Source organism: Rhinichthys klamathensis, unplaced genomic scaffold, assembly GCF_029890125.1.
Source record: "Rhinichthys klamathensis goyatoka isolate OS25496 unplaced genomic scaffold, OSU_Roscu_1.1 h1tg000184l_1, whole genome shotgun sequence".
NCBI classification, from domain to species: Eukaryota; Metazoa; Chordata; class Actinopteri; order Cypriniformes; family Leuciscidae; genus Rhinichthys; species Rhinichthys klamathensis.
Window position 1 is genome coordinate 549,822 of NW_026606712.1, and position 14,779 is coordinate 564,600.

A 14,779-nucleotide genomic window follows, 5' to 3' on the forward strand; every position below is an offset into this window, starting at 1 on the left:
CACGACGCAATCACTCAGGGGCGTTCCCACATCGTCTCGACACAGCTCGAGTTCCCTTGAAAGGGAACCAGGGTTACATGCATAACCTGAGACGTTCTTTTGGCAATATTCAAAATATAACTGTAATTAACAGCACCCAATCAAGTATTTAGATTAAAATTAATTATGTATACAGGATTATAACAAGACAACTTCACTAACCTCTCTAACACGTTTGTAAAACACCTTTGTGATTAAGCGTGACAGCGTGATTAAGTCCTGTTTTAATATGTTGCATCTGATGTCATGCATGGGGAATGGGATGAATCATTTGTTTCAGTTAAATGAAACATGCTAAATTAAAAGGAGTCATGATCCCTGTTGTTTATCATTAATCCCACATTAGCACATGTACAGCTGCAATCAACCGTATGTTGTATTTGCAATATGCTTATAAATCTGTGTACGGTTTGTTTGCTCAGCTTGCTTAATGTTCAGACACCGATTAGCTAAATGACACTCGTTGCTGGAAGTAGTATTTTAACTGTATGATGCTTTAATGTGCTGGCAGATGGAACCAGCTGGATCTAGCCATAGTCTTGCTCTCTATCATGGGCATCACACTGGAGGAGATCAAGATGAATGCAGCACTGCCAATCAACCCCACCATCATCCGCATTATGAGGGTGCTGAGAATAGCTAGAGGTACTGCAGTTTTTTAGCTTCTTGTTTTTCTCCCAGACCATACAAAATGTATTTGTATGGTCTTTTACAAGTGGATGTGTTTTTGGATATGGGTTTCTCTGTGCTTCTGCCCAACAGTACTGAAGCTTTTGAAGATGGCTACAGGTATGAGAGCCCTGCTGGACACAGTAATGCAAGCTTTACCACAGGTACATAATGTTTTGTGTGTTTTTGTTTATACATAGTTTATAGTAGAGACAAAATATTTTTACAGTGTATACAGTATGCTGTTGTGTGTATGTGTGATTTTGCTTTAGAGAGATGTAGATGTACTGCACAATTGCATTTGTTTGTGTCTTTGTATGGATATGTAAGTCATGGGGAGGACAGAGTAAAAGTTGTCCTCCCCATGGGGAGTAGCATCTACAACACAATGCTACTCCCCATGATTGATTGTTTAATAACATACAGTGATATTACGCTTCCTCTCTTTAGGTGGGAAATCTGGGCTTGCTGTTTATGCTCCTCTTCTTCATTTATGCGGCACTTGGTGTGGAGCTTTTTGGGAAACTAGGTCAGTGCTGCAATCCTGCTCACTCTTCATACTGAGCTCTCCATTTCACAGATTTAGCGGCTTTTCTCTACCTTAGCTGACACTCTTATTTTTAGGCCAGAATTGCTTCAGTTTGGTCCCCATGAGAATGCTTCTCTCACAGTTTTAGAACTCTCCTTGGACTATTACAGTACTGTCATTTGTTAAATTGTGATTTGTTATGTGGGGGGCTCTGTGGTATCAATGGCCCATGACCAAGTAAACACTGTAATAAATAAATCATGTAATATATTTGTAGAAATGATAATACTGGAATGCAGAAATACCACACAGAACAAATTGTCATATGATTTAAGACAGCATGTTAGAAAAAATACATAAATTGAATCATTATTGTGCTGCGTGTGCTTATAAGCTGGTGTCAGGTTATATGAGAATGTGCTGTATGTATGTTTCTTCTGCAACACTAAATGTCTTAATAGAAATCTTAAAATATATATTATCTTCAAAAGGCAAATAAAATTGTATCTTAATTTAAATAGACAGCAATATATTTAATCATGTCTGGCAATTTGAAAAAAAAAAACTTTGGGGGTCTATAAAAGTTAAATAAACATTTAATTATCTATAAGCCTTTCACATATTTCTACACTAATTATATAAAACTATACTGTCAGTACACCATAGTTATACAAATGAGCTAAATTAATGCATTTCCATTAAAAGGGATGGAAACTCAAACTAATAGGAAAAACATTAAGATTGAAAAGATCGTGTGTATTCCTAGATCACAATCTTCATCTTTTATTTTAAATTTATAATTTGCAGTTAGCCTCTTGAGCATCATACATGTATGAAACTGAGGATGTTTGCTTTATGGAAATCCGCTGCTCCAATGCACAAAGATTCTTACAGCTATTAAGACATGAACTCAAAAAGAAAACAGATCCCTGTATTACAAGCAGCCAATCATAATAATAGTTTCAGAGAAGGCCAGCAGCCAATAGCATTTGTTACACATAGGTTTGGACCCCGCCCCTATCAAAATTATCAAAAGACTCGTCTGCGTGAAGATTTCAGCACGCACTGGCAGAACAAAAGTGGCCAGTTCTGCGTGTGTCCTGTCTGGACTCACGGTTTGTTATTTCTCCTCACAACTTGCTGATTTGTGTGCATCATATTTTTTGTGCTCAAGTTTGGGATTTGTCTTATTGTTGAATTAGTAAGAACGAGAAAGGAGTGAACATTTTTTTTTATATATAGCCTTATATAGCCTATATTGTTGAAAATGTGGAAGGAGGAAAGTCCACTAATGAGTTACCAGCATAAGCCTATGGGCCGGGGCTTAGCCCCGGACAGCCCTGGCCCAATTTAACCCCTGGTTATAATGGAAGAAGAAGCTAAATTAGCGCTTTTGATCTTTGGAGCTTGCTCCTGCACAGGTAACATTTTTGTGAGATAGCCTCTAGGCTCAAAAAGACATTTCTATCCTATTTAGTTATATCCCTTTTCTATACTACTTAAATCCCTGCGAGAGGCCTCTGGAACACAAATGACAGGATTATGCTTTCTCTTAAAGGGCAAGCACTCTAATTACTTTCATTAGCCTTCAACTTTAAAATCAATGATAATTATTGTGTCAGACGTGTCTGGGAGTAACGGCTCATTTGCTTCTTTAATGATAATACAGAGGACCCTGTCAGGTTATCTTTACTTTTAGCAACACATTCAGTGATAATCTGGGAGTCTAGCTATGCTTTTTGTGTATAAGATGTTTAAACGTATTCGACTCACTATTGTTTACCAATATTTTCATCTAGAATGCTCTGACGACGACCCATGTGAAGGATTAAGTCGCCATGCTACGTTTGAGAACTTTGGAATGGCCTTTTTAACGTTATTCAGAGTATCGACGGGGGACAACTGGAATGGCATAATGAAGGTACTACAATGCAGAAGAGTTTTTCATTGTTCTTCTGTAACTGTATTGAGAGGGTTTCACAGGTGCAGGTTTAATCATTAACATGTTGCATATGTGCAGGACACTCTGCGAGAGTGCCCTAAAGAGGACTACTGCTATCTGCCTCTGGTCTCCCCCATCTACTTCGTCACCTTTGTACTGATGGCTCAGTTTGTGCTGGTGAACGTGGTGGTGGCTGTATTGATGAAACACCTGGAGGAGAGCAATAAGGAGGCTAAAGAAGATGCAGAAATGGACGCTGAGATTGAGATGGAGATGAAAATGGCTCGGCGTCTCAGCAACGTCTCAGCAGGGAGTTCTTCAGGGCCTGAAGGCAGGGCAACTTATGTAGGACCACACCCAGATTCACCCAAACAGGTATACATGCCCCGGTTTGCCAAAATGACTCAGAAGTCATGAATAAACATTGTCAAGCTATGTATTTATGATAATAGTATAACGAGGGGTTTTCAAACTGGAATCTGGGAAACCCCAGGGGGCTGCAAGACAATGCTAGGGGGTATGTGAAAAATTTCAGGAAAATCAATATAGTACTAAATGTATTATTAGGGCTGTCAAAGTTAACACGTTAACCTAAGTCAATAAAACATGTTTCACGCAATTATTTTAACACATTTATTCAAGTTTTTTATGGTATGTAATCAAATATTTTGCTGATTCTTTGGTGTTCTATACCAGACACAGCAAGCTTACTGTTCGTGAAGCTCGATATACAGGAAGAAAAATATAAATATTAAATTGGGGGGTGGGGGTTTATATGAATGTAGAACTAACTGTCTTTAGAAAAGTTTTGATGGGATTTTCTTTTCTTCTTATCCCTTTTCTTCGTCATTTGAATCACGAGCCATGCTCGTGATTCAAATGCAGTGGTTGCCTCCAATTTCAAATGGCTAAATATATTTTTGTTTAAGGCCAGTTTGCCCTGTTATAGAGTAAATATACAACAAATAAATTTGCTTCAACAAAAAAAAAATCGGAATTGGCCATAAAAAAATATGAACTACATATCACTACTTTCTAAGGAATTTTTCAGCGATCCTCACCAGACCTAACTCAGCAGCAAAAATTCAGTCCTTAAAAAAAGTAACAGGCCAAACCCTTTGATAATAAGGGGTCTCCAACATAATCTCAATTCAATCTTTGTTGCATCAAACATTTATATATAAATATATATATATATATATATATATATTATGAAATAATTAAATTAATTATAAAAATATAAATATAAAACATATTTTTTCACCACATTTTCCATAAATCAATCATGAAAATAAATAATCTTAAAACATACAAAAATATGCTATAGAGAGATTATTTGAGATAATATTGTAATAATTTGATTTGGTACAGTGACACAATGAAAACATGTTGTCTTTATAATATCACACTTAATATTTTTCTTAATACAAATATATAGATGACTTTTATATTTTAGGTTTCTTACCAGGGGATCATCATATTGTGGCATCAAAAAGTTTGAAAACCCCTTGTATAATGAACTGGTCATATAGTATACAAAACATTGTCCCATTTGTTTTATTTTATTTAGTTTAGTTTTGCACTTACTGTGCACCATTAACTTTATAAGGAGCAGCCTGAGTTGGCTTCAGGCAACAGGATTGCATTTGTGTTTTATTGGGTGCTGAGTTGTCACATTACAAAGAAAATATGCTGAGGCAATGTGGACAGTGAGAAGTGGGGCTCTACAGGGAGGCCAGAAACATTTGCTACCCCTCATGGGCTGCTCTGGCAAAGAGTAAATTTGCTTTGTCAACTGCAGTGAGCTGGTGAATGAACCTGGCAAACTTGGCTCTAGGTGTTTGTGAGTTTATGTGTGAGGGATACATTTCTCTTCCACAGGAGGAGGGGATGCAAAAAACACAGGAGAATTTGCTGTCTCCACGGAAAATGTCAGTGTCAAGGATGCACTCTTTGCCCAATGACAGCTACATGTTTCGCCCTGTGAGGCCAGCCAGTGCTCCATATCCACTAGAAGAAGTGGAGACCAGTCAAGGGTACCTTGAATTAGGTATAAAGACCCAGAATACATGACTTTATGCATTAATAAGTATTGACTTCAAAAGCTTAAGGAACGTATTCATTAACCTTTCCCAATAGGCTCCATCACCTCAGTCCACTCCCAGCCATGTGAAAGCCGTTCCCTGCTTCAGGTCCCTGGTGTTCCTCCCCATTCCCAATTCAGCTGCCTCCCCAAGATACCCCCTCCCATTTCCTCTCCAACCCACAGCATTGGCAGGACTTTATGCAGACAGGTATACTCTCAAATGTCCCATCGATATCAAGTTCTTCACTGTTGTGCTGTGATTGCAGGCCACATGTTCACGATGTCCAATGTTTATTCTTTCAGGAAGCAATTAAAAACGACTCCATCGACGTGCAAAGTTTTGACTCCAAAGACAATCTTGAAAGACAGGCAGGGATAACCACAGGCAGCTTTAAGCTGCATTTTCCTCGGATCCCTGGCCCTAGCATTCCTCAGGAGTCACCCTTGCTGCCCCCACGTGGACATGCACCCAGTGTCCGCACCTTCCAGCAGCCCTATAGCCAGCACAATATCCCTTCTCGACCTCCCAGCCTGGCCAGCAGCAGCAGAAGCATCAGCCCCAGTGGCTCCATGTTTGACTCTGCTGATCCGACCGACGAGGAGGTCCGCCACATCAACAGTACAGCACGACTGTGGGCAGGGGTCCAGGCAGAAGCACGGAGTCACTCCCTGTCTCCTTACGCCACCTCAGGGACGCTGCTTCCCATCCTCGTGAAGAACTGCAGCAGTGCTGCCAACTTAGGCGAGTTAAGCGTCAAAGACCCGAAGAAGTGCTTCGGTGTGGACACTGAGGGTTTTCTGGCAAAACCCTACGGTGCCGATGACCATCGCAGGCACTCAATTGAGATTTGCTCTTTAGTAGATGATGGGCTGTTTGGTCAAGAACTCAGCGAAAAGAGGCACGTTCCGATGCGCGGACAATCGTTGCACATTCCCCGGAAGAAAAAGATGAGCCCTCCCTGTATCTCCATCGAGCCTCCATTTGAAACGGAGACCCCTGCCTCTCTTGCATCCATGAAAAAGCTGTCAGAGAGCAGCATGCTACTGCGGAGGAGGACGCCATCCTATGAACTGGCCCTGCAGCGGGACTCTCTAGATATGCCGGAGAACCAGCTGTCTACCCAGCCGCTCATCAAAGTAGAGCGGCACCCCTCTCACTGTGCCGAGTATCTGTCCCTGCCACACCCCGCCCCAATGGGCAGTCTGGCAGGCATTCTGTGTGAAAACACACAGCCACCCCCCTTTGATAGCAGATTTGAAGAATCCACGGACTTCGGCTCTGTAAACAGGACAGCCCAATGAGGGACATTGGCTTTAGCCAAATTTTACCGTTCGCACTCGAGGGTGCGGCAACTAGCTGAACGGAGGATGTTGACCTCTTTCTGTAGCCAAAGTTTTCTTTGTTTCTTTTTCAAATGTAATTTCATCATGAAAGCCAGCCAGGAATGGCAGCCGATCCTAGTGGGAACAGCGTTTGATCTGGAAGGGTGTTGAACATGGGATATGCAATTTCAGGTTTCCAAATGGAACTCTGGTTCTTATTTTAGTCCCAGTGCTCAATCACATTGATTTGAGTTCAGGATGTGTAGTGTTATGTATCATCTGTATCATATTTGTCAGTCTTTCCTCTCTTTGTCATGAGCATTGCTAATGTTTTCTGTAAAGACAGAGTATACAGATTAAAAGACTAATAATAACTGTACAAGTTATGTACTTTATTGACTCGTAATGTGTAAATAGAGAACATATTGTATTAGTGGAGAAACAAGCTCTATTCATATGCACATATTTTTTATAGAGATCTATAATGTTTTTGCACATATCAATTTGAATTGTCCTCTGTTGTCTTCTTGTGAATGTACAAGTTTTTTTTTAATCGAATAGCTGTGGGATCAATTCTAGTCTGTTTAGGCCTACTGATACTGAGATGATTTTTATTTTTCTATTGAGAGGACGGAGTGTGTCGTGTTACATAGATCCAATGAGAACCAAACTACAAATGATCTGTAGCCTGAGTGCAATACACTATAAATGTTTCTGTAAGTTTACCCAGTTAGGTTACTCACTTTTTACACAAACATAGCCAGTAACGTGCATCTCACATTTACAACCCTTTACCATACTCAGGTTCATCTCTAAATGTATATTACAATTTCTGCTACACTCTACATTATAACCTAATTTACCCACAACAAGCTATTTTAACATTTTTATGCCCTTGGCTGTGGCACAAGTTGCATGTGAAGGACAAAGTAATTCAAATGTAAATGTGACCTTGTTTTGTTTTTCCTGATGTTCAAACTTTATAACTATCAAAGCAGAAGACTAAGGGAGTTTATATCAGTACACTTCTGATCTATTTTTTGATCTGTTCTGCTTTGAAATGGCACCTCTGGGTTTGTGCTCTTGTGCAGCAATGAGACACATGTTTAATGAAAGGAACACAAAGGTATGTTTTGATTTTTTTGAAAGGGGTCAATGTGATTTATGTATAGTTAAACTAAGCCATGATGTTTGGGGGAATTCACAGGTAAATGACTCCTGCAGATCCTGCTCTTTAAATTATAAAACTCACATATCCAGTGTCATCAATGTATCACCTGAGATTTAAAATACTCGATGCAGCTTTTGTGCTGTGTTAATTTACTATTTTTCTTTATTTCTTAATCTCCTCAAAAGATGGAGAAGGAAAATCAGTTGCATGTTACCGAGAGGAAATATAAACATCTGGGTGTTTTTTTTAAAGTTTTTAATATTTTGATTTTCAGATATTTTCCATTTGTAGACTTATCTTATTGCACTGAGATTTAATTACAAGGTATTCCTCTTTGTAAAACTGAGTAAACCCAGTTGTTGTCTAATGCAATATTTTATGATAGTCTATGTTGAGATGAGTGCAAGAGGTTTAGGTGTAAGCAAAAATCATTGATGATTACAAAAGTATGTACTCTGACAACATAATCTGACATTAGTTTAATATTGGGCTTTGAGACTAATGTGTGCAGTGTTTCATGCATCTTACGGTACTAGATCCACATTTTTTGCAAGAGGATTGTTGAGAGTTTTTTTCTAATTGCTATTGAATAAATGATAGATCTGTATGGATGGAGTAGTATATAATTGCTTAAAGTGTTTTAATCACTTTGGGCATGTGGACATTATTAGCTTTTTTTTTTCTTTTTCTTTTTTACTTGAGCTTTTGACATTAAGCAGGCCAATGTCCGTAACCCTTCAATAAATAATCAACGCATTTTCCTCAAGCTTTCATGATTAATCATTTCTCAGTTTTTTTTTCTCTTCTGTTATTGGAACTATAGGACTTGTTTATTTACACAAACTGTCTGCAATAAGTTACTTTTTTTTTGTTCTTTTTTTTTTGGATTTGATATGACTTGGTTGACGAAGCAGAAGTGTTTGAAAAGCTATAGAATTGTATTTCTACATTGTATTACCTTGTATTGTGTAATGACCACAACTAATCTGAGGGATATTCTCTGTGATCTACACATAAATATTTTATAGCAAAAGGAAGATGTGTAATTTGTTTTTTGTTTTGTTTTTATTTGTATAGACAGTTCTATATTATTTTAAATATAATTTGAATATATTAAACTATACCCCAAACATTTTTTTTAAACAAATGCACAAATGTCAGTGAGAAGCAGAGGCAGTCCAGACCTTGCAGTTGTTGCATGAGCAGAAATATGATCACAGTAACTAAGGGATTGCAGACAAACTCCCAGAATTCACCTATATGCAGACATGCAATGTCAGGTTCCCAGCCATAGACAAAGTATTTTTAATATCATGAGATGCAAAAGTAAAAATTCAGTCATTTACCAAGGTTACTGGTTAGCATGTTTCTGTTAGCTCCTGTTGGTAAATGTAGTAACTAAACCATCTGGGGAGAAACATAACATATTCAAACTGGGGTCTCTGGGTGAGAGGCTGCACGCTAACAATAATGCTAAAGACCGTCAGTCGCTAGCACGCCTCCTGAGGCCAGGGGAGTGAGGTTTACACTCACAGCTCTTACTGGCCTACGACAGTTACTGTACATTCACCCCCCTAAACCTCACTCCCATCCGGGTCAACGGCACCAAATGTAACCAGTCCTACTCGACCTGCTCTGAGTGGTATTCGAATCTGGGTCTTCAATGTGGGACACGAGGACGTTAAAGACCACTTGAGGCCAGGGAAGTGAGGTTTACACGCACAGCTCATACTGGCCAACGTCCGTTACACTTATACTAAACACTATGTAGGTCGGCAGTGCCGCCGTTTTCATGAGAAGGTATAATGCTACTCGCGTTTTTCGATAATATTCACCGGCATTGCCGCCGATCATAGCCTCCCACCACTCACTGACTTTCTATGATATGCACCGGCTGTGCCGCTGTATTCATTTGGGGCTCCCGCCGTCAAACCTTTCTTTCCAATAAGCGCACTGAAACAAAACCTTGTGCATATTGGCCAAGAAACTGGATTATATTTGTGAACCCGAAATATTTCTACTCTCATGTTTCTATATTTTTCAGAGAGCCCCTCATCACAGACAACTATGGCAGTGGTGAATTGCCCTGTGTCAATCACTTTGTCTTTTATACGAGTACTTGCATGCTCAAGCTTACAGATGCAACAATGGCTTGTCAGCATCATTTTCATATCTCCGGTCCAGCCCTCTAAGGAAGTACCTCCTCTCTCAAGCGATAGACTTAATCTGGCACCCCAATTCAGAATTGTGGAATCCACACGCCTGGCCGATCAGCGGAGCCTTCCGGTGTTAGTATCTCTGCCTCAGCGCGTGCTGGATACGATTAATGAAGTGAAGGCCTCTTCTACAAGGTGCTTTTATGCTCATTAATGGAGAGTTTTTGAGAGCTTGAGGAGCTCAAGGGTGGAAGACCCAGTGAATTGCTCAATTACAGTCATCCTGTCCTTCTTACAACAGTGCCTAGGCAGCAGCACACCTTCTACGCTAAAAGTGTGTATTGTCACTGTGTCAGCATTTCACAGCGAGGTTAACGGCAAGTCGGTTGGCATGAATGACCTGGCAGTCATGTTTCTACAAGGTGCAATGAGGCTTTATTATTTTTTGAAGAAAGTTGTTTCCCTATAGTGTCATGGATCATTTCAGGGAACCGAGGTTATGTTATTAACAACAGGAGATGATTTCATGATGTTTTATATTTGCCTCGTTGAAACAAATATGCACTGCTGTCTTTTATAAGGAGTGTTCGACTTCAGCAGTGAGTGCCGTTAGAAATGTTTTGTCCGGCTTGAGACTACGCTGACGCTACTTCACTGTGATGTATGCCGTACCGATAATGATAACAGCCATCTGGTGCAGTCAGTGCAGCTTCTTCAGAGCGACTGCACAGGATTAGATGATGACAAAACTGATTTACAATTGGCCGAATTCACAGACGACAGCGACCTTGTTTTTCATGTTTATTCTGACACCTTCAGTTTCGCTGATGCTAACAAATCCGTGATTTTATAACAGTGAAAACTCTTTTCATGTAATCTTAATGTTATATTGTAACGTGTTTATGAAAATAATTCTGATAAAAGAAAGTATATAGACCACACTCAGTTATACATTTGTTACAATGTAATTATACATTTATTACAATGTAATTATGTATAATTAATGTATAATGTACAAATGTATAATTACAGACGTTTCTGTAATTTATAGATAGACTAGTTGATTGGCCCGTGCAAAATCTGTTTTTAGTAATTGTTGGTTTGGTATGTTTGAGTTGCTGAATAGCCTAGGCTACTATTACACATGGAGCCTAAACTCTGAGAAAACGATAATGTTAAGCGGACCAGAATAAAATATAATATTCAGAATTAAACAGATTCAGTTAACATCCACAAATGAATAAGCGCGACGATTCAGGGAGCGGACAGTGAACTCCGAGAAAACGCTACGCTTGAGCAAACAGTTTGTGAATAGGCTACTACAAATGATGGTAGTGAATAAAATATAATATTCAGATATTTTTAAACCACAACCCTCTAATGTCAGAATGTTTATTTTGGGGAGTGGCCACTCAGTGTGCAGTGTGAGCTGGAGTGGCCAGCGAGAGCGGCAAAAGCCAATGTGTGCTTCTTTTACCGATATATTTGACGATATCTTTTGCATTTCTAATCCAAACAACTTCAAACTGGGCACTGCACTTACTCATGTCCGTAGCAAGACACCTGTCAAGTTTGAAGTCCATCGGACTAACGGTTCGAGAGATATTCGATTAATAGACAGACAGACGTTTCTTAGATAGATAGATAGATAGATAGATAGATAGATAGATAGATAGATAGATAGATAGATAGATAGATAGATAGATAGATAGATAGATAGATAGATAGATAGATAGATAGATAGATAGATAGATGTTACACTGGTCAGGATAAATAAAGCAGTTTTCCTGGTAACCGCTCTGTACACAAAGCAGCAACAGTTGTCCAAGATTTGCAAGCTAGTTGCAATGTGCTATTTAGCTAACTTTTTAAATGTGCAAATAAAACTTACAAATAATACAAATGTACAAAATAATCTCAGTGGGACATGTTCTACACAATTTAACCAGAAAACCGTGTGCATGTGACGTCACATTGAGGCAGGACATTTCGAAACTTCTGTGCTAGCTAGGATGCAATTCATGAAAATTGGGCACTTCTGGAAAAGTTTTTGATTTTTGTCAGGGTGAAAGGCCTAAGGTTTTCAAAAATCAATGGATACAAGTTGGGGTGGTCCCCCTAGTGGCAGTTATCCATAAAATCCAAATTGGCCCCCGCCGAAAAGAGAACAGGTTATATCTCAGCTTCCTTTAGTCTTAAATTGTTGTATAATGTAATTTTTTTCTATTTTGTTTGATACAAGGTGTAACGGTGAGGCAAAGACGAAGCGGAGAGAGAACCCACATGCAAGCACTACTTTAATGAAACAAACAGGAAATCCAGGGCAAACAACCGAACTCGGGACAGGAACAAGGAACAGCTACATTTACAATGACCGACAAACAACAACTGAAGCACAGAGATTTAAATACACAGGCAAACAAGCTAAACAAGATAACAAGGGGGCGTGGCTAATAAGAAACACCTGGGGAGACTAATCAACATAACGGGGTACTGCTAACATGGGACAAGACAGGGGAACACAGACGTGAATCATGACATAACCAACCCCCCACCCCAAGAGTGGCTTCCAAACACTCCCCAGGAAAGAATAGTCCAGGAGGGTGGTGGAGCGGAGGCGGACCCGGGGGCGGAATGGAGGGCCTGGAGACTTGCCGCAGGACGGGAGGCCAGGGCGGAGCAGGCGGCCAGGGTGGACCAGGCAGTTCAGGCGGCCAGGGTGGGCCAGGCAGTTCAGGTGGTCAGGGTGGGCCAGGCAGTTCAGGTGGCCAGGGTGGACCAGGCAGTTTGGGGGATCAGGGTGGGGCAGGCAGTGCAGGCGACCAGGGCGGAGACGACCCTTCAGGCGGCCAGGGCGGAGACGACCCTTCAGACAGTTCGGGAGGCCATGGCAGCGCAGCCTCCATGGTCCTGTCAAGGGACACACTAACAGATACCGGCTGGGGAACAGGAACAGACACCAGCTCGGGAACAGGAACAGACACCGGCTCGGGAAAAGGAACAGACACCGGCTCGGGAACAGGAACAGACACCAGATCGTGAACAGGAACAGACACCAGCTCAGGGACAGACACCGGCTCAGGGACAGACACCGTGGTGACGGCCATCTTTGCAGAGGGCTCAGGTTCAGGCGTGACGGTGGCCATCTCTGCTGAAGGCTCAGGCGACGGCCATCTTGTCCGGAGACACTGGCTCGGTGGACGTGACGTGAACAGTCTCTGGATCGGCGGACGTGACGTGAACAGTCTCTGGCTCGGCAGATGAGACGTGAACAGTCTCTGGCTCGGCAGACGTGACGTGAACAGTTTCTTGTGTGGCAGGCACGACGTGAACAGTCTCTTGTGCGGCAGGCATGACGTGAACAGTCTCAGGTTTAGTGGCCACGGCGTGATGCGTAGGCTCGGCAGGACTGACGTGAAGTGCAGGCTCGGCAGGACTGACGTGAAGCAGCTCAGGCTCAACAGGACTGACGGCTCGGCAGGGCTGGCATGAAGCTCAGGCTCGACAGGGCTGACGTGGAGGATAGGTTCGGCAGGGCTGACGTGAAGCTCAGGCTCGGCAGGGAGAAACTCAGGCAGGGCAGTCTCGGCGGGACGAGACTCTGGCAGGGCGGTCTCGGCGGGACGAGAATCAGGCTGAACAGGCATGACGTGAAGATCAGGTATGACGTGAAGATACTCAGACTTGGCAGGCATGACGTGAAGAGCAGGCTGGATGGGCGTGACGTGAAGAATAGAGCTGTAGTGATAATCAGATCGGTAGTTGAGCCAGCTCTAGTATGTTGGAGTGAAGTAACTAGATTCTAATGTAGTTAAGTTCCCCTTAACTTCCATTCTGAAACAAAGGGGATAGTGTTTTGAATTTATTAAATCATTGACTCTGACTCGCACATGCAGCATCTTTCTCTAATGAATGAACAACGGAATGCTTTGCTTACGAGTTGAGCTAGCTCTGGACATGTGACTCGAGATGAGATCACGAGTCCGGCCGAAGACCACGCGACCCCTTAGGGTCTGTCATGATTTGATCACCTCACAAACAGAGCACTGCCTGAACGCTGAAGGACAATCACACATTGATTGCACACACACACACACAAATGTCCTATAATGTGTATATAAATGTATATAACACAGAAATTGTATCCAACCTTCCTGTATGCATGCATATCTAATTAGTCTTGTCTTATTCTATAGATGTAATTTTAACTGTTCTGTAACTTCGAACCTTAAAGTTTATTTCTAAAGAAAGATTCTATAACTCTCCCTCTTGCTAGGTCATAAAACTTTATGACTCCCAAAAGGAATTCCAAGGGAAATCACAGCTCCCACTTGAATTCTGATGAAGAAAGAGGAATAGCCTCTGCAATCTTATATTGTCTATAAGTATAACCACTTAAGAAATGCATAAACATGAGTTTGATATTTCCTAGGTCACGGTAGCCGGTATTATGGCTTTATAGTCGTGTGAAGGAACATTAAATGCTTATAAAATGCATATCTTATGTAACTCTGTATTCCGATAATCTTCATGTGACGTGTCTGATATGTCTGTAATTCGCTCAATCTAACGGAGCCGAATTCCGATAGCATGATGAAGTAAGGTGCATTATTTTACACATTTCATATTTTTAGGAGCCAAACGGCTCAAATACAATCTCCTCATGAAGTGGGCATCCCCCACAGGACAAAGAGAACTGTGTCCGCTTCAGATCCGCTGACGGTCATGTGTGATTCGCGCAAACAGAGGCGTGAACCTAAGTGTCCTTAAAGAGACGCGCCGAGCTTCCCTCAATCCCTTCTGAAACGCTTCTAAAAGCTTCCTAAAAACTCTCTGCCTAAACTCCCTGGCTCTTCCTGCTCTT

The 14,779-nt window shown here is 41.2% G+C and overlaps 1 protein-coding gene across 1 annotated transcript in view; it reads left to right on the forward strand.

The window, feature by feature from the left end:
- cacna1ha (calcium channel, voltage-dependent, T type, alpha 1H subunit a) overlaps positions 1–8,796 on the forward strand; it is a 66,926-nt gene extending 58,130 nt beyond the window's left edge. The window contains exons 26-33 of the mRNA XM_056261610.1: positions 551–684; positions 802–872; positions 1,159–1,237; positions 3,037–3,158; positions 3,258–3,554; positions 5,061–5,229; positions 5,319–5,473; positions 5,569–8,796. Of these exons, the coding sequence (XP_056117585.1) occupies positions 551–684; positions 802–872; positions 1,159–1,237; positions 3,037–3,158; positions 3,258–3,554; positions 5,061–5,229; positions 5,319–5,473; positions 5,569–6,567 (2,026 nt within the window). The 3' untranslated portion in view covers positions 6,568–8,796. The remainder of the gene's footprint in view (positions 1–550; positions 685–801; positions 873–1,158; positions 1,238–3,036; positions 3,159–3,257; positions 3,555–5,060; positions 5,230–5,318; positions 5,474–5,568) is intronic.
- Positions 8,797–14,779: the final 5,983 nt, after the last annotated feature.